At 34.7% G+C, this 23692-nt stretch overlaps 1 protein-coding gene across 2 annotated transcripts in view; it reads left to right on the top strand.

The window, feature by feature from the left end:
• The window catches only part of NETO1 (neuropilin and tolloid like 1), a 70372-nt gene that overhangs the window by 5061 nt on the left and 41619 nt on the right, over positions 1 to 23692 (top strand). For both annotated transcript variants that reach the window (XR_012834295.1, XM_075747106.1), the window contains exons 3-4: positions 706 to 843; positions 9445 to 9693. Coding sequence is in view for 1 of the 2 variants with exons in the window: in XM_075747106.1 (XP_075603221.1) it covers positions 706 to 843; positions 9445 to 9693 (387 nt within the window). In the remaining variant the exon portion in view is untranslated. The remainder of the gene's footprint in view (positions 1 to 705; positions 844 to 9444; positions 9694 to 23692) is intronic.

Raw genomic sequence — 23692 nt, 5'->3', positions numbered from 1 at the left:
TGTCTCCAGGCTCTCTGCCAATGCGCAGAAAGGAAAGCAAGAGTTTCAGGGCTAGGAAGAAAGCAAACAAGAAGGTCTGACTCTGCTATCTGATGATTCACCTGGGAGGAAGAAAGTTCTGGACGTGATTCCTGGCCCCAGAGCTATGTATTAATTTTACAGCAAACGGCAAGATAAAAATAAAGATATTCTGTGAACCAGAATCCAGGAATTCCCCCGTCCATCTCTGTCTGGTGAATATAGAGTCAGTCTGCTAAGAATGAAAAACAATTCTTATATTCTGTCATAATTCTGCATTTTTTTCTTGATTTTGCAACTCTGATGTATTCCTGTATTGCAGCAGGAGCTGCAGCTTGCTGATAGAGCACATGATTGAGCCGTTTCAGATATACAAGGGGAAAACTCATGTCTCCCGTTTCTTGAGCACATGCTTTCCCTACAGGGTTATTATTTAAAAAGCAGTATAAATACGTCTAGCCCTAAACATCCAAGCCTCTTCTCTGCTTTGAAAAAATGTTTTGAGTAAGAATTATATGTTTCTACCCCTCATTTTTCCCCAGGTCCAAGATCATCCTCTTAGTCTCAACAGAAAAAAGCAGAGGCCACTGACAGAAGGGACTGTTTATTCTGTAAGAGTTATAAGTGTCATAGGGACATAATAATTTGTGAACTAATTATATAATGCTTAATGTGATCATTTCACAGAAAAGCAAACTACTTCCGAAGGGCAGAAACCAGTGCAGTGTGGAACTTGGACAAAATATGCAGAAGGAGGCATCTTCACTTCTCCCAATTACCCCAACAAGTATCCTCCTGACAGAGAGTGCGTCTACATTATAGAAGGTGACTAGCCAAAGAATCTTTATATTCTATCATCAAGTGTATAAAAAAAAGTGTTTTGTTTCATTATATGTTAAGCATTGGTAAAGCCTATATGACCATGATAAATCTTCTCAAGACACAAGATTTAGAGAAGCTCTACCTCTGCACTTTTTCGTTTCCCTTGTTTAAAAAAAAAAAAAAAAAAAAAAAATTGTAGACCATACTAAGAAATACTGTAAAATACTGGATTTATTTCCTGACATCACTCATAAATTAGTTCAGGTGGTAAGTATGCATGAGTCACTTAGTAATAAACATAGTATAATTTATTTCAAGATATTCAGAGAATGAATAGAACCTAAATGCTGTAACATGACAGAAGAAAGAATATTTAAAAATGAGTAAAAAAATTGAACACAGGAAATGAAAATGCTTTTGACTTTCATATAGGTGTTTTAAACTTATCATAACTAAATCAGGGATGATAAGCATAGCTAGGCAAAGTACAGTAAAGAAAGCCATACAGAAAATATCCATATAGTGAGTGTAAAAATTATTTCCCATCCAAGTATTTATGAGAAATGAAAAGAAATGAAAAAAACAAACCCAAACCAAACCCAAATCAGAAAAGAAAAATCATTAACACCAAACAGCTGTTAGACACAGTTTTTAAAGGGTAGACAGTTGCAGGCATGGAGGTGATGTAAGACAGGCTAGAGGTGTATTACAAACAAGTTACACGGTGTCTTTTCGTCAGTCTTAGCACAATGGATGTTGAAGGGATTGTTGTAAAAACCAATCTGTGGAAAGTAATAGAGATTAGATACTGTCAGAGCTTAGTAGCAGAAAAGATGAATCAGCTACAGAATGGTAAGTCATCGGAACCAAAAAGATTCATTCATGAGTTGTGAATACATGCAGAATACAACACTTACACTTGTTCTATCCATGCTTGGTTGGATGGAATTATTAACTACAAATGATGGAACCAGGAATTATAGAAATTGTTTTACTAAAGATGCAGGTGGTTCCAAGAAAGATTTTCAAAGGTGTATAGCTAATTCAAACTGAATTAGCTGCTTTAGAACCCCACACTAGGCACTTTTAGAAACCACTCTGTCTTTCCAAATCTAGTGCTGAGTTACTAAAAGAAATATATTTCATAAAAATCTTCCAGGGAAATGATGGATAGTAAATGTATGTATTGGTTAGGAAAAAAATAAATCACAGCAAAATGACTGAGATCTCTGGATTCCACTTTAGTGCTAGGTAACGTGACTGAAGTCAGAAGTAAAGAGGTGATTATAAATCATGAAGTCAAAAAAGCCATTTAAAGAAAATTTACGCTTGTCCAGTCTTCCCTCTTGAGTTTGGAATTTAAGCGCAGACATGTGGTAAACATTTAAGTTAAGTTCTTTCAGGGTTTTGTAATTGATTTAAAATACAAATAAAATAATTTTTGAAAAAGATAAATGTATAGATTTAATATGTACTTCTTAGTATTATATTTTTGTTACACTTATGCTGCTAGGTCCAGGTCTTTTTGGAAATATTAATCAATTATCTTTCTAATATTCCTGTGAGGCTGGGAAGAAGTAATCCTAGTTTATCTTCAAGGATCTGAAACAGAGATGTGTTTTATCATTAAAGAGAATGTCTGTTGAAAAAGAAATAATATATAACCATTTTTGTAAACCCTAGTCCAGTATCTCAAGCCATAAGGCGTTCCTCCTCTTAGTAAGAAGGTGCCTGAAAGACCTGTATTGTAAAGACAATATATTTATTATCTTTATTATATTAGTTAAGTACTTATAAAAATATAGATAATAAGCTGAAAGGTGGCAAGATATGCTATTGAAATAGCTTAATTTAGAATAGCTCAAATTGGAAATCTCTAAGAACAATTTAGGAAGGAAATATTTAATCAAACAGCTCCCATGATGAAGATGAAATTCCATGTTGACAAGTTTGGAGCAATGTATACTAGAAGGAATAATCTGAATCTAACAGACATTGTTATATTTTATGGGAAAAATCAATCTGGCAAAAAACAGTTGCACATAATTTCTTATGACACCAATATTTTCTGCTTTCTGTCCAGCCATAATCAACAGTTTGGATTGCAACTGGGTATTTTAAAACCTATGATGATAGCAGCTCTATCAGTATATAATTTGATGAGAACCATGCATACTGCACAACATTTTCAGCTCTGATCTCCCCGTCTATTTCTATTTTCTAAAAAGATCAGGAGGACCAGTCATGTCTGAAAAATGTCACAAAAATGAACAAATAGGAAGATGTTGGAGCAATTACATTTTAAAAAGCGGCAGTTTTCAAAAAAAGGTGAAAGGAGAAACACTGAAGGACAACGGAAATAATTTTGTAATTGGAGACAATTAGTTGTTCATATTTATTCTTTTTAGAACATATAAAGATTGCAGAAAATGATAAAGAATGCTAGCAAGTGAAAACCTTTCCCCGTATCTTTTCTATGGAACTCATTGGCATAAGATATTGAAGTTAAAGGACTGTAAAAAAAGGATTAATTATTTTACTAATAGCAACAACTTTGAGGTAGGATAACAATCTACAGAGTGGATAATCCTTGCTAATCCAGGACACAACCATGCATTCAATTTTAGAGTAAGCCAGAAATATCTCTACATGTGTCTTATTCCTGTATTTATTATTAAGATTTGAGCTCGCTTCAAATAGCTTCTGGCTGCTGTTGAATACCAAGTACCAAACATGGGGGACTGTAGATATGATCCATAATAGTATTCACACATTGCTATCTCCCCTTCATATGTCTTAGAGAATTCAGTATACCAGGACTGTATATACCATACTGACAGCTGGTGATGTGAATTTAAATACGTATATGAATTACCAGGTTCCTTCCTGCCTGCTTGCTTTTGTTCATTTTTTGCTATCAAACCCAACCTAGGGCAAATTCTGATGGCTTCCCTCAAATACAATTCCTACCAACTTTAGTGGGCTTCAGTGAGGACTCCAGTATGTAGTGTGTTGTAATAAAATTGAATTTCATCTCATGATACAATTTTTTAACCCACATTGTAGCTCATCTGAAATGTATGCAAGCCTTTTATCATTTCAAAATTACTTTGGTGAAGTAAAGGAGCTGGTGAAAATTGCCATGATCATAGACTGTGAATTTCTAAAGGAGAAGAGGATTTCTGACTGCAGAGGCTTCTATCCTAGCAGTCAAAGGCAGATCAAACAGCTAGAAGTTTCTTTTTCTTTTCTTTTTTTTTTTTTTTTTTCTTTTCTTCCATTTTAGTAGTAATGATAATTAACTATTGGAACAACTAGGAATTTTAAAGTCCAGATTGGATGCCTTTCTAAAAGAAATGCTTTAGGTCATCCAGAAGTCATGGACTCAGTACAAAAATTATTATGCTATAGAGGAGATTTTGGTGAATCCAAAAGCATTTCGAAATGCATTGAGAATTTGTTGGGGTGGGTTTTTTTTTGTTTGGGTTTGTTTTGTTTTTTGTTTGGTTTGGTTTGGTTTTGGGTGTGGGTTTTTTCCAGTCTTATTTGGAATATAGAAAACATAGGAAATAGCTGAGTGTACACATTAAATTCCCTGTCGGGCCCAATTTCACCCTTGTTTCGCATATTTGTGACTCTAACCTGGCAAAATTCACAGCTGCCCGGAAGAACCACAGCAGTGGCAGCATTAGCCTTTGCCAGACTGCAGAAAATTTGGCATGTGTGCTCCAAAGGGAAACTCTCAAAGGAGATTTTGCAGGAGCAAAGGCTTTTGTTTGCGTTAAAAACATTTGAGAAGTGGGATAGTCATACTTTACACAATATATCTTAAGAATTGGTTGGAAATCCTGTAAGTGAAATACTGGTAAGATTTTATTCATTCTTTAGTTTTTAATAATTAAATGTTTATTTATAAATATAAGTATGGACTAGAATTACTTTATGGAAATATAAAATAAATCTTCCATTTTATATGTTTGTGGACATTTAGAGTTAGCTCTCTTGAAGGTCTTCCATGTTTTCCTCAAGACCATTGAACTCTTTAATCCTAGATATTTCACAGGTGTTAGAAAGTGGTCATGTATCACTGTACAAAAATCTCTGCTCAAAGTCCTTTTGTATTTCACAGTGGCTTTTGTGTTCAAAAGGTTTTCATCAAAACAAGGAAAGAATCCTATTTTAAAAGGAGGCTATAGGTGGCTTTCTTATCAATAATAGCTGGACTACCAGAAAGACCAAGGATTATTGAAAACTGTTAGCACTGTAGCAACTCAGATGGTGGTAGGTGTTGAATTCAATGTCTCATTTCCATGAAGTCTGGTAAATTGAAACAGATTTTTCTCTTAACTTCGGATGTCAGTTACACAGACTTAGAGGCTGATCAGAATTAAAAACTCAAATAGTGTGGTTTTGCTGCAACTGTTCTTCTACCACAAGTTGGAACCCAATGCCTTTTTTTTTTTCACTGAATGTAAAATCTCAAGACAGCACTTGTGTAAGATAATTAGATGAAAAATATGACAAGACATGCAAGCATTAAGTAGTCTTTTCATGGTATTAAGCATTTTTGAAGAATGATAATGGAAAGCTAAATATGGAAGATTTTTAAGATTTGAAGTAAAATCATTTTATGAGACAGCTTCAATATAGTTCATTTGGACTTAACAAAAACTTTTCCTGACATTGTAGCCACAGGAAAAGTTCTGAAGATGTGAATGGGCTTTACCAGTGAATACGGGTACAAGAATGACCACTCCATCCCTTCTTTTCTGATTAGATGGCCAGATTCCAATCCAGTCTGGAAGAATTGCATATTCTGGGCTTTTTGTTTGGTTGATTTGCTTTCTAATACATTAGTATTAGTCATTATTATGGATGTGTTCTCACTATATTTCTCTAAGTTTTACTTTGACCACACTTGAACATGCTTTGTTGCAAAAGCTGTGGCATAAGATGTGTATTTATACAATATCTGCTTGGTTTAGCTTGCGTTTGGCAAAGAAACCTTTTGCTAAAGCCAGAGTGTAAGTCCCAAACGGTATCTTTTTTGCTAAAAGAAAGTTAGAGGTGGGAGTTTGAATTGTGTGGTTTCATCCCTTATGGTAATTTCCAGGAAGACTTGAATAATTTCATTTCTTAGGTAGATTATTGCAAACAAAACATTTAACCTTTAAGTCTAAATATTGTGCAAGATGAAGCACGAAGGTGCATTTAAAAGCACATGATGAAAAGGTGCATGGATGCCTGTATAGCACCCTTCTTCCCTTTGTCCCATCTTTTGTGATCACCACAGTCTTCACAGTCACAGAAACACAAAGTGTTGCATTCCTTGATCGAGTTAGGAGGAAGTACCTTGTCCTGTCTGGACTAGCAAAGCAGGCTGGGACACAGGCAGTACCTATACTAATACCTAAAACAGGTCAGGAAACATTCACAGGCCTTAAGGCCAATAGGCACAATCACACATGTAGAGATGGACTCCTTTCGCCTACCCAGTCAAGAGTACAGATACAACCTGCTTGCTGTGAATGGTCCTTGACTGACACGAACCACCACACCATGGCTGGGAACAGGTTTTGGCAGTTCTGACCGGCATGGTCAAAATGATGCCAGGAGCTGATTTTAACATTTAAGGAGTGTGAACAGTCAGCGGTCCAGCCCCCAAACTCATTCCTCAGCCTTGTTTTATTTTGCAGTGGAGAAACAGTGCTAATGAATAGTCAGTGTTCCATTCTTGAAGTGGAGCAGCCTCAACACATGGGAGCTTTGGAGTAAAGTAGAAACTCTTTCCTGATGTGGTTCTCTCTGATCCTCTAGCAAGAAGTGAGCTTCACTAGGAAAAGCCTCGTCTTGACTTTGTTGACAAATAAATAAGAGCAGAGAAGAGTAAACTATAGCAATATTCTGATCGTAAAACTAGTTTGCAATGTGAAATTCAGAGCGCGCTACATGAGGTTGTGGAAATCGTGCAGGTTTTTCTCAGGCCGTGCTTTCACTGAGTCAATAGATCTCAGGCGTAACTCTGTAGGCCTGATTCTTTTATACCCACAAAGACTCCTTTTATATTATACTGAGGCTGTAATTGGCTTTAGGACTCCTTTTCAACACCAAAAATCATATCAAATGACTGAGCTATAACTCAGAGGGGGTCTTATGCCCATTTTTATCATACGTTACCTGAGTCTTGGATTCAGACAAGACCTGTTAAGGGTATAAGTACGGGCCAACACTTGTAAGCCACCTCTTGGAGGAGTAGTGAAGGTCTAACACAGGAATTTTATAAAGGACAAATGTGTTACGTTAATGAAGCAGGTATCTCTTTGTTGCTGTGGAAAGCAGAGCAGCCACACACTGGTATGATGCTGTCTGACACTAACAATACTAGCAGAATTCATCTTTATATCTCGTTACAATACATTACAATAAAGCTTTAGGTAGGCTAATAGCATAATATTTGAATAGTGACATAAGATTTTCAAGTCTTAACAAGCATTCTTAAGATTACTTAAAGTGTTGTCAGGATGGAGTTTCTGATAGCTGACTCGGCAGTCTCTAGGTGAATGATGAGTAGTTCTCAACAAATCTCCTGAAGTGGAATAAGAGCATACAAAATATGATCCCAGATTGAAAGGTGCTGATTTCTCTCTTCTGCCCTAATATTGCTTAGTTAAGTTTAAATATTTGTTATAAGTGTGTGAAGTCAGAGGTAGAAACATTTGAATAAAATTAATCAATGATGTCTTCCAGTTATTCAGTCTTTTACTATAATCTAAAAGCTCTGCTTTGGTCTTCAAACCTCACCAGGGGTAGTATTAATAAGATCTTCCTTAGAAACTTTATTATCTGATTTTAATTTTGTAAAGAAACTTTATTATCTGATTTAAATTTTTTAAGGTTTTTTCATACTTTCAAAGCAGTTTCATTTCCATGGACTGTGAATTTGATGCAATTATATGTAAAGCTTTAGGTTTTGACTTTGCTATTGAATCTGTATGGGCAAAAAGATCACAAATTTCCTGTAAATTGGTATAAATAACAACAAGCCAATAGTAAGTACTTCCCTAGATGGGAAGTCCTTCAAATTGAGTACAGTAGATAAGCTTTCTTTCCTATGTTAAATTAAATATTTCAATCAATATCAATCACCCAATTATATTCACATTGAAAGTAAAGCTATTAAAATAACCTTTTTTTTCTAAAATAACGTTTTACTTCTTCAATACTCATAAAATGAGGGTGGTTTTATTTACATTAAATAGCTGTAAATGGATCTGACTGTGTGCTCTTATGTATAGGTTATAAGATTTACCTAATGTCTTCTTATTTAGTTAATTTTAAATAGTCTCCCTTCTTATGTAAGTAATGAGCTTATCCCAAAAGCTTCAATTTAAACCATTTCAAAATACATACAAGATCTAGATTCTGGTCACACTGATAGTTTTCCTATTATTTCTGGGAAAATAAATGGAAGATACTGACTGCTGGAGTGGAGCAGTTTCTATGTTAAGCTTATGCACTCGGCTTGGATTTTCATCTTGCATGTTTTCACGTGAAATGAATGGTAACTCAGGCAAAGTTCATAGTAATTTCAACCTCCTCTAATATGTGTAAAGTGTAGGACATGATCCCATGAGAGGCACAGCAGGCAGTGACACAACAAACCTTTGTCTTAGAGAAAGCTTTGTCAGCAAACGTCTATATCACACCATGATCTAGACACTGAAGGCATACATTTTTTGCTATGCGCGGGATTAAGAAGGAACAACGCACCTCAAGGATGTTGCTTCTGTTAAAATTTGTAGACAAAACTATGAATTTTTTTTCTCCTTTTGAGAAAATATTATAGTTCAACCAGTAAATATTTTGCTTTATACAGGAGATGCCAGAGAAAATTTGTTTTAGAGGTCATTCTGGCTGCCACTAACCTTAGTATCTATGAATAAAGTTGGGATTTATGTCTAATTAAGTGACCACTATAAAATTTCTCCAAGGTTTTCAGTAGAATATTATTTACTCTTTAGTTAGACGTTAATTTTGCTTCATCCTTACCTAGTTTCCTAAGTTCGAATTCACTACACTTGTCCTTATGTTTCAGATGAGATGATAAGTAATTCTGAGTATAAGCAATTACACTCAAGCTCATTACTGACTGCAATACATATAGGAACGGAATTTGTCCTTCTTACTGTAGCACAGTTCCGATCATTTTTCTTCTTCTTTGTGAGCATTAAATGAAAAAGTATTCTGATTAACATCTCCCTCCCCAATACAAGAAAACACTTTTTCCAGATGCATAATTTTCTTAGAAAGATTTTGTGTTTGAACCAATAGTTCCTAAACTGTATTTTGATTTACATCATAGATAGGTCTCTTAGTTTTGCTAAAAACTGCTGTCATGAGCACTTTTTTAAAGGAAAAGAACAGACAAGTAAGCTGATGATGTAAAATCTATAAAAATATAGATGTACTAATTTTCAAACAAGTTTTTAAAGCAAAATGTTAAGATGCATACAAAATTGCTATATTTGATTTTCTTTAATTTTCTATTAGGTTTGAAGGGTCTTAGTCTAGAAAATAATAAGATAATTTTCTTTTCATCTCTAGCTGCCCCTAGACAATGCATTGAACTACACTTTGATGAAAAATATTCCATAGAGCCTTCTTGGGAGTGTAAATTTGACCATATTGAAGTACGAGATGGACCTTTTGGCTTTTCCCCAATCATTGGACGTTTCTGTGGACAGCAAAATCCACCTATGATAAAATCCAGTGGCAGATTCCTATGGATTAAATTTTTTGCTGATGGTGAGCTGGAATCTATCGGGTTTTCTGCTCGGTATAATTTTACACCTGGTGAGTACAAACTATCACACTTTTTGATAGAAAAAGCTTAACTTTGCTAATGATGTATAATTGTGCTGTTGAATTTAACTGGGACTATGTTTATTATCGAGGAAAGTATTAACAGATAGGACAATGATAGAAGGTATATGCATCTTTTGCATAACAAGTAAGGCTTATTCAAGGAAGACATTTTCAAAACAGTTTTGTCCAAGAGGCATATATTCAGCCTCTGCATTTTTTAAAAGAATTGTTTTCAACTGAATTCTATTATAGAAAATCATTCAAAATGTTTCATGGGAAGTTATGTGTTTTATGCTTGATTGTGCAGCTTTTCTTTCAAAATGATCATTGATAAAGCATTTTAATAAAAAAATTTAATTATCTCAGAAAATGCCATCATTGCTTTTCCGCTTTGCTAAACATTTCCCCAACTGAAGAGTGGAATAGTTCTTCCTTTTCAATAAAGCAAACTGTTAAAAGTATTGCCAGAAGTGTGAGGTTCAAAGAGTAAAATGTATTAAATATTTTTCTAAAAAAGGTGTAAATCTTAATTGTAATTGTACAATTATTCCTTGTCACTTTTCAAATTGAATTCATTAAAGTAAACCAAAATTCATAGTCATACTTTCCATTAATTCTCCTCCTCCTCAGACTTATTAACAAAAGATTGCTGATTTTAAATTTCATTTTTGGCTCCAGCTACCCTATACTGCACCGCACTGCTGGATTTGACGTAGTTCTGTACCTTCTTATGTATTGAGTGATGAGTCATACCTTAATATAGCTCTCTCTAAAGCAGTGTAATTATTATGTAATTTTGTCAATTATGTCACTATTGTTTCAGCTAAATTGTTGTATTAGGTGGAACAATATTCTTTAGAATATCTGCTAAAATTAACAGACCCCAAATTCTGCTTGCTTAATTATTCCAGTAGCATCTCGGAAAATAGCAGGACTACTTGAATGTTCTTCTATGTGGTTTTCTTTCCCTAATGCAAGGAAAATAGTTATAAAATTACCTAGCATAGTTCAATTTTCTTTTTAGTCAAAGATACTGTCTTCCAGAGATAAACATATTTAGAAGGTTCAAACAGCAACAGAACACAGAATTTCTGTAGCAAATAACCTGATAGCCAGATATGTGTATCTGTTATAAGTGTAAAGACAATGCTTGAAATTTTACTATATCCACACCTACTTGTCTCTGAAAAGTGAATTAATTTTTTATCTCATTTACCATGTCTCTGTGGGCTTTTGCCATTTTCCTCCCCACTTCCGCCAAAAGTTCTTTGCTTTAGATTTCATGTCCTGCTTGTTTCAAAACGTTATGTATTATGGTTGAAAAGATGTTCATAGCACAATCTGCAGCTCATTCTGTCTAAAAAACTCTCAAGTGAAAAACAATTGCATGGACCATGTTTTATCCTTGTTCCTTTTCTACTCATGTAAGGTAGATTTCTACACAGAGATCAATGCTGGTAAATTGCCATAGCAGCATAAATTTTTCCAGACTTCAAATGGAATAGCTATGTCTTTCTTTTTGCTTTCTCTTTTCTTTTTTTTCTTTTATTTTTTTTTTCCCCCTATAGATTTCAATAGAAAGCTCTGCAAATGATAGCAGATTTCTAGGAATACCGGCCAAAATAAGAATATGATTAATCTGACAAGTGCAAAACAGCACTGCTGCCTCCTTGATCACCCGTACCAGGAAGCAGTTCTCATTCCACATGATTACTTGACCAGTCCTTTATTGTGTAGGCAGGGATAAGGCTTGACATTTTGAGATCTGTTGTCCAAATGTGTGCAGTGGGAGGGGTCACTGTCAACTCATCGAAAAGAGTCATGGCTTTCAAGAGTGTGTAAAAGAGTAGCATAGAGAGGAATTGCCTCCAGAAATTATTGCCTAAACCATCGAGATCCATCTTGGGCAGTGACAACTTATGAAATTAAATTACAAACAAAGAAAATTTTCATCTAACCTCTCTTTAAAGAGCATCAAGAAAATGATCCAAAGTGAAGACTCATTTGAAAACTACTGGTGTCTAGAGCAGCTGAACACTCAGGGGAGATTGTTGCATTCATCTCAGTGGGCACAAGCAGCACGGTCCGCCTAACTGCAGCCTGCATAGGAGCCTTTCTCCATCCCAGTGACAAGCACAACAGAACTATTTCTTTAGTACCACCAATCTTTGAGGTTCTTCCCCTGTGTGGTCCCCACCCATGCCTGAAATGTTCCTCAGCTGCCACTTTTGCATTTGGTGTCTTGACGGAGGCCCTGGTTTGTTGATAAAGACAAGAAATGTGATGTTGAATGTGTGAGTGTGTGGTAAGATTTTTAAAAAAAAAAATTAAGTTGGTAAATTTGACTAAATTGAAGCTGCAGCCATTTACTGTTATTTGAATGGTACCTGGGGAAGCAGGGAAAGAAATTATTTACTATGTCTCCAGGGTGTACAAAAACAACTAAGTGGATGAAGTTGAAAAAAAAAAAAGATCAATTAGGGTATCAGGAAGAATGTTCCAATGAAGATCTATTAGTCTGTGCAAATGGAAAGAGCCCTGTCACCTGAGGCATTTTAGAACTAATTTGGACTAAGTCCTAAAAAATTAAATTATATAGAATAATCCTGAGGATAGACTAATATTTTGCAATTACTAGAACTTTTCTTTTTAATAATTTCTTTGACTTCTTGGTATTGAAATGGTTGGAACTCCATCCACCAATGTAAAAGTCCAGTGGAGTTTCAGCAGTCTCTCAACAGGCTGAGGTTTCAGGCATCTTGAAATGAACATAATTCTCTTGCCATAAATTCTGTTCCATTTAAATAGATTTTTTCAGAGCACTTTTCAGCACTCTAAAAAGTGAGATCTAGCAGAAGAAAAAACTTTAATGATAAATCCAGAACTACACAGAAAAACCAACACAAACACACCCAGTAAGTGGTAAAACTACGGAAAATTTTGCAAAAAAAGTTCCTTATTCAGAGGATAATTTAGGCCTTCATTTTTGTGATTTTATAAATTATAAGGTTAAACAAGATGTGGTTGAATGAAGCTGTATGTATGGTATAAAGATCAACTATTTTAAATGTCAAAGCTCTGGGCTAAGGGAAGAAGTTGTCTTTTTTATATTATTACATATTTACTCTTTATGTACTATTTTAATTTTATTTTTTATTGTTAAATGCTGATTAACCAATAATTTCTAAATGAAATTATCTGAAACTATGAAACCTTCATAAGTGCATATAAATATTTTCTTATTTTTTGGGGGTTTTTTCCCCAATCTCATTTATAAAAGAAATAACATATCAGATTATAATATCTTCAGGTTGCACTGGTTTGTTTTGAATGCAAATATGATTGGCTAGGGAAAGACACATGAGACAAGTCACAAGAAAACTGTTTCTTGCTCTTGTTTTGTCATTCTTTGGGCCATTGAAAGGCCTACACATGAAATTCTATTTCAAATCTCTGGGTCCTTCGTCTCAATCTATTACCCTCATTTTTCCTAAAAAGTTATGTGTCAAGAGCTTTTTCTGAAATGGTGCTAAATCACTGCTTTGTGTAAAAAAATTCAAGTATTACGTCAATTACTTCTTGACAACCATTCTTTAAAATGAGTCAATTTTTTATTGTAGACAAGGATTCAGACAGAGAGAGGGTATGTTTATTTGAGCTTTCTTACTCTGCTAGAATAATCAGATTTCTGTTTATCCTGGTCCCTGATTTTGCAGGACAGTGGCTTAAGATAGCACATCATTACTTTCAGTTCCTTCACTTAGTAGAAGCCATCTGTGTTTTTATTTAGCCTCATTAATATAAACGTCAGTCAGTAATGTTTTCTGTTCAACTGCCTGATGATGGAAAAAGAAAAAAAAAAAGCTTTATACTCTTATGTCCCGAAAAGTGGAGCATAAAACACTGTCTCATCAGAATAATGGTACTTTTACATCCCCATTGCAGTGGTACAAGTAGCTGTAGAATGTGAGAGTAATAGAATAGTGACATCATCTATCTTGAGGAAAAAAACCACAACAAAACAACAAATTCTTCCTGATTGGAGAATTTCCATATTTCAGGACTGCTGAAAAAATTAGCATGAATTTATTAAATTTAATCACAGCTCTAAAGAACTTAGGTAAGATATTGTCAGGTCGTTTTGCCATCTAATACATGTATTTAAGGAAGGGGTATTTCTCAGGCACCTGGGACAGCTGAATACTTGTGAGACCTTGCTTACTTGCTTTTATTTGTTTGTTTATTTATTTTCCTGTTCTCTTCTGAACTTGGTCCGACTGCTTCTAAGTTAACATCAGCAGTGACAACAAGTTTTCATAGAATCATAGAATAGTTTGGGTTGGAAGGGGCCTTTAAAGGTCATGTAATCCAACCCCCCCTGCAATAAGCAGGCACATCTTCAATTAGGTCAAGTTGCTCTTGACCAAGCCCCGTCCAATCTGACCTTGAATGTTTCCAGGGATGGGGCACCAGCCACCTCTCTGGGCAACCTGTTCCAGTGTTTCACCATTGTGATCGTTAAAAAAAATCTTCCTTATGTCTAGTCTAAAACTACCCTCCTTTAGTTTAAAACCATTTCTAGCCCTCAATATGTCAAATTGTTATAAGCAGCTTCTTTGCGTTATGAACTTTTAGTATCTTCATACAAGTGCGTAACAGTCAGGCACTTCATTGTTGTTTATAACATATTGGGGCATCTGGTCTTGTGAACAAGAAGAAATTTCACTGTAACATCTAGGATGATGCATTTGCATGTTACATTGAAAATCATGATCAGCTACATAAATATGGTCTTTACAAGGGAATTTGATTTGCGTTGTGCAGTTCTATATATTCCATTAACTTACATGAACTGTAGGAACAGACCCGGAGTATTTCAGTACCATAAATATGAGAATGTAATAGGATAATATGTTTATTTTAAATTTCAAGTGAAAAATAATTCCTTGTATGGAGCAAATGAGTATCTAAAATATCTCTCAGGATTATCAGGTCCCGTATTACCTCTTGTTATCACATACTTACATTTTTCTTACTACAATACCCAAAAGGCAACTACAGAACTTCCTGTTTTAGAAATCCTTGCATGCTAGGAGTATCCTATTACCAACAGAAAGAAGCTGAACAGTTAAGTTCCTACTCTGTTGAGCTTTCCTGTAAAAATAAGAGCAATAAAAAAAAAATAAGATATAGTTTTCAATATTCTAACATTGGAAGACAGAAAAAAAACTATCACATGTTTTGGTAAGAGCTGCATTAACTAGAGATGTTAGAGTTGCATTTGTATTGACTGAGTCTGAACATCGGACCGAAGGGGCTTTCCAAGTCATGTAGTGGTGTCTCACACACTGGGACTGCAAGCAGCAAGTTTCTCACTCATGTCACAAATGTTTAAATTCATATCCCGCTATTGATGGATCTTAGAGGACTTTCAGAGTTAATTTTATTTGGGTATTTTCTGCTTCAGCCATTGTTATGGAAGACTGTTCCAGCATCCAAATTATTTGGAATGTTCTTTTGATTTCTTAACCTAAGATTATTCACAGCCAGTTTAATGTCTTTGCCACCTTACACCAATGTCACTTGTTAGGCTTGAAAACTTTTTTCTCACCAGGACTATATGCTGCTGCATCATGAAGTTAGAGAAGGCAGTCGTCTCTCTTTTAAGGTGTCATTTTGCTTGTCTACACAAGCCAAGTTGTATTCCCTTTTTATGCCCCCTGCCATCATGTACTGGGTTTGCGTGGTACCACCCTCCCTCCCTCCAAGAATTTCTTTTCTGTTTCTCTTCCACAACAAGTTGAACACGGACTTCTAGAGGAGGTTTACTAGGATATTGTACTGCAGTACAGATACAAATAAATCTTTTCTACCTCTACAGGAAATACCTCTCTTGATATGCAGGTGATCTCACCAATAAAAGAGATATGGTGTTGCATTTCTAATTATTTACAGAGGTCCACGTTTCTCTGACAAAAAGTATCTTTTCAGAAGCACCTGGGAGGAACCTTTAACAAGCTTAGATGTGCATTCAAAAATAATACTAGTACACCAACATTTTTAGATTAAGCTGCATTTTTACATCACCGGTGTCGTCATTCTCAAAATAGTTTATATTATTACTTGTTACAGAACAATTTAAACTACTTCTTAGAGGCAGGAGAGGATCTTCCTTAAATATGGTCCTTTTCTTATGCTCTTTCCCCTAAGGCTTTATGCAAATACTATACTGAATTAGCTTAACCTTAGGTCTGATATAGAGTGATTACCCTTTTCTTTAAACACTTGCAAAATGTGGAAATAACCAGCGAGCCCTGGGTATTTGTTTTCCCTATTAATTCTTGATTTCTGTGTAGTGTTTGTGAAGCACTTGGAAATGGCAGAGCAGGGAAGATAATATGGAATTTGTACTGAACAGAAAGTCAGAGTAGTTGTCTTCCACAAGTGTTTGGAAACAACTTGTTTATAATGAGAATTTTCACCATTAATATGGGCATTCAGAATAGCACCTCTAAAACCTATTGTTAACTATCTTACCCGGTAGTTCTCACTGAAACATTTTAACACCTATTTCTTCAGGGAAAAAATGAGAGACTTCATGCCTCATATGTAATGAGTAAGGAGTTTCTGAATACTCTTCAGAGTTGTTCCAGTTCATCTGACTTCCTTATCTGGCAGATTTTCTAACAGCTCTTACAGGGATGCACTTCTGGCTGATTGTGTTGTGGCCTCATCCTGACAACACTGTTGTCTGTAACAGTTTCTTTTAGTGACCTTGGCGATGTGGATGTCTGCAGAGATTCTGCTGACGTTGAAACAATTCTTTTTCTTTACTTATCCATTCCTTAAGCCATTGAATTTTCATCTTTATATATTGTAGATACAGGTTTCTGAGGTGTTAACGGGTATAGCCAATAAATCTTGACAATCACCTCAGTGCTTTTGTCTAATCAGCATGACTGGGGCTCTTCTGTTAGGTGGAGAAACTATTTTTTATTCTAGCCACAGAGTCGCAAGTGGTCTGATTCTTTAGCTGTCCGTATAGAAAATGATGCTTTTATGTTAGATACAAAACCATGTTTGTATCACTTGTTTTCAGTCACCCATATTTGTTAATTTGATATTTGCGTTGATTCAAGTAACTGTGTTGATTTTATTGTTGTCATCTGTTCATTTAATGAAGTATTTCTCAGTTCTAACAGCAATAAGTAAGGATCTTTATTGACATACTTAGCTTTCCTCAACAGATTTTTTACTCTTTGAATAGTGCTTCTAGCTAATTCTCCTTAAAGAATGCAGACAAACCCTTGTTAGAAAGCTCCCAGTCCTCTGTAACTAATAAAAAGAGTTCTTGCCCAATATTTAGTAGCTCTGATTCTGCACACTGTAGACTTTGGAAAAGACAGTCATGTTTCTAGTGCTAGAATTGAAAATTTTTGCAGTATACAATGGTTAGTAAATGTGTCAAATTCAAAATATATCCTCTTTCAGCCTTTGTTGTGTATACTCATCAACTGTTTAGCATGGGTTCATTTTCTTAGGGTATTATTTATATTTTTTGTAAAGAGGTCAATCCAGAGAATCTCTTTGACTTACCAGTACAGAGGTGAATGTTATTGAATATTGTTTTGTATGTTTGCAGTTCAAGTAGGTGTATGTTGTCACCTTAATATATCTTTTGTGATATTGATGGCTATGACCAATGTTAATTTATTTACTACCTGTTGAGAAATGTAGACTATGTAATTCTTTCATCTTAGATATCACATTGAGCTTTTATTTGTGCTCAAGTCCAAAAGTAAGATCGTGCTTTCTTCAACTTTGATAGAAATTTTGTCCTAACTTTTTTTGTAAATGAACTTTTAGCTGGCCCATTAGAGTATCTCTGCCTTTGACGTGTCTTCTCTTTCTCTCTTATTATGTGATATCAAACACTCAGCAGTCTTCAATATCACACTACTCACAAGGGGTAGAGAAATGCTATCATGCATAGTCCCTTCCATGTGAGGAACAGAAATACAAAGATTTCTGAGAGAGGTAGATGTCATCTGCAAGGCTAATTCTCGCCAATCTAAGTATTGCTAGACACAGAACTGGTGGTCAATCAAGAGCTTGAATCAAGCCTCTGAACACCTGGACTTACTCTTACTCCTGTTTTTTTCCTTTTTTCTGCTTCACTCTCTCTCTGTGCAATTATAACCTACCTGAAGCTACTGACAAGCTCTTTTACCATATATACCTTTACCTTATCCATACACTAAGGAATTACAAACTCCATCTCAGTAACGTTAGCTGATGTTATGTAAACAATAAATGCAGATATGTTATCCTACAAATGACTGTGACAAATTGAGGAAGTGAGAAGTTAAAATTTTTAAGTCCAATTTTCAAAGAATCCAAACTTTAAAATATGGAAATCTATAATGAAGAGATATGTAATGGTAATAATGAGTTCATGCAAGAGTCACCTGCTTATTCTGAGTGTTGTTTAATGTTTGTGAATGCTGAGTAGATTAAAGTTTGGGTTTTTTTTTTTTTTTCTTATAATATTAATTCACAATATGCAGATATATTCCTTTAAAATCTCATGAGTAGTGTATTTTTCTAGTCAATGGGGTAAGATTGACAAAAATTTCAACCACCAAATACAGAATGCCACAAGTGTCTGAGATTTCTATTTAAAGTTCCAGAATTTGCTAGCCTCCTATGGTCTGTTTCTATAATGTCAAATAATATATTTTACACTGTATCTTGTAGCAATTTTATTACTTAGCTTTGAATTAAAATAAAAAAAAAATTCTCACGGTATTTTCATTCCCACAAATCTTTGAAATCATCTTTACATACAGAATGCCACTAACACAGCTAATGTTTTTCCTTTGTTTGGGAAAGCCAATGAGTCATTTTTGTTTAATTTATGTTCAATGTGCAGATATTTTCAATTTGCACATGGTTTTTATTGTGTCAAGTCCAAATGCTAGGTATCTTTATTTTTTTCTCTGCAAAACCTATTCATTTCACTGAGGCCTTCGTGCCAAATAAAAATAACAGCTACTATAATTTAATACTGTAATCCATCAAAAATCTCTGAAATTACTTTCTGATATGCCCAAGGATAATTCCAAAGAACAGTTGCTTAAGCCTACTATACTCAAATGCTTCACTGACAAGCCACTAAATCTAGTCCCAATTTAGCAAAGAACTTCAGGAAGCCTACATTTAAGCATGTGCCTAAATCTGGACAATCTCTAGGCTTGGGTACTTACTTAAAGGTAAGTAGATTTAAATACTGTCCTCTACCTTTTCATCTATTGAACTAAGTCAGAATGAAATATTTGATGATTTTGGAGAACTGAACTACTGTTTTGTCAACTCTTTTCACAAGTCAAAAACCTAGTTGTCTACCTTTACACAAATTATGTGCTAGATATTTATCTATTCAGTGTTTGTCTATTTGATCAATATCACACTAGCATAGCCTTAATCGGCCCAACTTATTCACTGATTCCCAGTTTCACTTGTTTTCATATTCTGTTACAGTAAGCTGAGTTTTTGTTGGCATTAGAACATCATGACCTGTGATTTGTCTGTCTTCCTGTGCTATTTTCTTCTAGTTATTGTTGTCCCAAAAAAATCACTTCAAAATTGTCTGAAATTAAATTATTTTTCTGTATATAAAAATGTACAATTTTCTTCAGCCACGCTTAGACCTGAATTCATTCAGATAAGTTTTTTGGTCCAACTCAGTTTGTCAATCAGGTTTACAAGTTGTAAAATGAAGTGATACTTGTTCTGCAACCATTTGCAATGAGTACTGTTCCATTCCTTTAATTTTAAATTTTAAACGTAAAATAAAGTTTCCACTAGATTTTTACTATGTTCCCACTACTTAAACTTGTGGTAATGCATCCATTGCCAAATGGGCTTTTTAAAATAAAAATGGAGCAGTACTTAAGGATACTTTTTTGAAAGGTACAATCATTTATTGATGGGAAAAGAAGCCTGTGGGTTTTTTGTGTTATCATATGTTCTTTTCTCTAAAATTGGCAGTTAAACTCCCAGACAATGGGAACAAGAGGTACCTAGGGAAAGCCAAGATGGTCTTTAGTATCTTGCTCTGTCTGCAAAATCTCATCTCCTCACTCTGGATGATTTTGGAACTCAGTAGAAGTCAGGACTGGGGAGTATTTGCTTCTATAGCATGCTGTTGTGATTTAACCCCAGCCGGTAACTGAGCACCATGAAGCCGCTTGCTTACCCTTCCCCCTGCCAAGGGGATGGGGAGGAGAATGGAAGAAAACTTGTGGGTTGAGATAAAGACAGTTTAATAGGATAACAAAGGAAGAGAATAATAATAATAATAGCAGCAACAATAAAACAAGAGATGTACAAATGCAATTGCTCACTGCATTTAGAAGGAAAAATAAAACAAACCCCAATGCCCAGTCTGTTTCTGAGCAGCGATCCCACCTCCCAGCTAGTTTCCCCAGTTATATCAGGAGCATGACATTATATGGCAGGGAATGTCCCTTTGGCCAGCCTGGGACAGCTGTCCTGGCTGTGCTCTCCCAGCTTCTTCTGCACCTGGCAGGGCGTGAGAAGCTGAAAAGTCCTTGACTTAGTGTAGATACTACAACGACCTAGCAACAACTAAAACATCAGTGTGTTACCAACATTATTCTCATACTAAATGCAAACCACAGGACTATACCAGCTACTAGAAAGAAAATTAACTTTATCTCAGCTGAAACCAGGACACACACCTTTCGAATAATGAAGAAACTCAGATCTCTTGAGTATGAGCTAGCATAGCTGCGGATCTTCCAAAGAATGATGTCTGCCTTCCATGCTGTATGTTGTTGGCAGCTATGACTACTTACCACTGGTTTATTTACTCTTTACTCATTCATTTATTCAGCAATCTGCAGACATTTAAAAGTGCATACATTCTCTGTTCATTTATTTTCTCAATTCATTTAGGAGTAAACATAAAGACATTTAGGTGGTGAGCCGTCTGTTGAAATAAACAATCGTTTAGGCAAAAGAACTACCTCTAGGAAGATTCAGATTTAAGAAGTTTATTTTCTTTGTGGACCTGGCACTTCATTATCTTTCCATTGGATTTTTCATATTTGTATTATCTGCCTTTTCTTTGCCCTTTAGCTAAAAATAAACCTCCAATACATGGTTATTTGCCAGAAATTATGTTCTATTAATAAAAATGTGATATTTTTATTACTATAAGGAAATATTTAAAACTACTTTCAAAACTTGCATTTGTAATTACTGAATGAAGACTACAGCATTCTTTAACCCCTCTTGTCTTCCTAAAGTTTTTTTTTTTTTTTTCCCAAAGTGGCTTTGTTGCAGTCCCATGTTTATTTAACTAGTATAATCTCATGCATTAAAGCATTATCTACAGTTTCATACAATATAGATTTCAGCTAAACAGGCCAAATTTTTCTCTGGTTTAAGAATACGAACTTCGATTCATACCAATGAACTTGGATGCACGGTCAGGCAGGTTGGGTTTGGTCTTGTATTCTGGTCTGCCATGGTATTTCCAATCTGATTTAAGAGTACTTTGCAGTCGTGTGGACATACAGTCTAACTGAGAATATGGCATATTCATATGGCAAAAATATGCCAGTCATTCATAATGGAATCAGGTAACATTATTGTTAGCAAAATTACTTCTGCCCTTACAGAGCAATTCTCAAGACAGACATTTTCTGTTTCTTATTAAAATTGCATGATATAATAAATCCCAGAAATATTCAAGTACACAAATATCTTTGGAAGTTGAGAGATCCAGTGCCCTCAGATTATTCTTGCTCTGAAGACTCTTCTCGATTATGTCAAATGCATATTGTTTACATGATCACAGCATAGTCTGCAATTCACTAAGTAAATGTCTGATATTAGTGTTTCCTCAAATAGATTTGAGGAGGAGAATTTAACTTCAGTGAGACAAAATGTTTTGGTCTATGCTACACAGGCTAAAATGGACTTGCAATTAAAATTCCTTTTTAATGTTTAGAGAGATGAGATCTACCAAACAATTGACAATGCTATTGAAAGGAATAAATTCATTGCAAAACTGTAAAATAAGTAAGCAAATGCTTTTGATCAATATTTCATAAATATTGCTTCAGAGATCATTCCACACTAGAGATGCAGAAAGGTCATTTGAATACTTTGATGTCGAAAGACTAATATCTAATATCCAGCAATTTGTGTTAAGAAAGATTGTTTGAGTCATGAGTAAGATGATGAGAACAGAATTGCCAAATATTTTCTGAGAATTCAAATTCAAATAAACTGATGTCTGTGGCACATCCATTATTAAAAATTTGTACTAGCATGACAGAAGCAGGTAGCGTGAAATGTGTTATTCTAGTCACATATCAATCCCCTAGATGACACTGAGAAGCCAGAAAGATGTTGTGTAACAGGACTTACAAACATCATTTGCCAGATGTTATCTGATAGTTGAAGCTCAAGAGACAATGTTATCAAATCTACTGGTTGCAGTATGTGGGTTAATAAAAGATTGTATGATACTACTTCTTGTTTTCTCTTGATTTTTTTCCTTTTTTTTCTTTCCTGTAGCTAATTTCTTAACTCTATGTGAAAATTAATATTAAAAGAGAATGCAGAAAATTCCTATTTAAAGTATTTTGTTCTTTAATGCTGATTTCATTATGTGTATTAGGCAGTTGTTTATTAACTACTACCAACTAGAAAGGCCATACTGAATTTATATAAAATAAGTTTATAGGTTGGGGTTTTTTTAATAAAATGCATACTTAGTAGTTTAAAAATCAGATTTGGGTAATTTGAATCTCTGTAATTCTATGTGCTCTCCCTACAGGTATTATTTGTAGCATTAATATAGTTGTTTGTATTCCAGAATATTACATATCAGTGATATTCCAATATATATATAGATCAATGATTTGCCAAGTGCTTTTAAATGAAAAGTTTTATTTCTATTTGATTATTTATATTTATTTATTTATTTATTTATCACCAGAGCTTTAAATGATTCTTTCGAATCAAGCTACAAAAAAATCCTGCTGTTTGGCACTCAAAAACTTGATCTGGTCAAATTACATGTAATTATTGCCTGCTTGTTGGATAAGCAGCTGACCCATACTTAAAAATCCCAAGTACTGTGACTGACCATCATGTTTGACCTGCTGTTGCTGCTGCTGAAAGTGAAAACTGTCCTGATACCCCATTTCTTCTAATATTACCACATCAATGGCAGAACTGGACAATCTCCAATCAGTATCAAATTTGCTGTTCTTTTCCTAGTCCCTTTAGCCAGTTAAGGCAATATTGGATATTGTATAAAGTAGACATAAGGACTTAGTTACGAACATTTCCTTTCCAAAATGTGATTCAATGCATCACAATGGCTTTTTCATTGTGAAAGTAATGCAAAAGTCCAGTTTTTATTATTTCTATGAGTCTAAGCCAGTCAATCAGTGTAGGGCTCAATAAAGCAATTACTAAATTCAGGTCAGATTGTGGGCCTAAACCTGCTTCTGTTAGAATGAATATTAGAACTGTGGGTAAATATGGTGGAAACCAAATTGTTGCTTCAGACAGGTTGAATAGAGGAGAAAACCTGAAAATCTTTTAAATTCCATGGAAACTATATTTTTTAAAAAAATCTAAATTCCCAAGTTATGACATAGAATTAAAAAGTTGCTAATATATACTGAATATAATCGCTGTTTAGGGATAGCTGGATCTGGAGTTTCTGGAGTATGAAAAAGTCAGCAGTAACTGAGCTTTTATAAACACAAAACTAAATCTATTGAAACTCTAGATTACAGATCTCCAGTTATCCACAGACCCATTTGTTCGCTGATATTCATGACAAACCAGTTTGAGAACTGGTGAACACATGGCATGTGGCATAAATGATGCTCAAAGAGGACTGAAGATCCATTAAAAGGATCTTACTGTTTAAAGA

The sequence above is a fragment of the Balearica regulorum genome, chromosome 2 (genome assembly GCF_011004875.1).
Source record: "Balearica regulorum gibbericeps isolate bBalReg1 chromosome 2, bBalReg1.pri, whole genome shotgun sequence".
Lineage (NCBI taxonomy): Eukaryota > Metazoa > Chordata > Aves > Gruiformes > Gruidae > Balearica > Balearica regulorum.
This window is presented reverse-complemented; position numbering and strand designations above follow the sequence as displayed.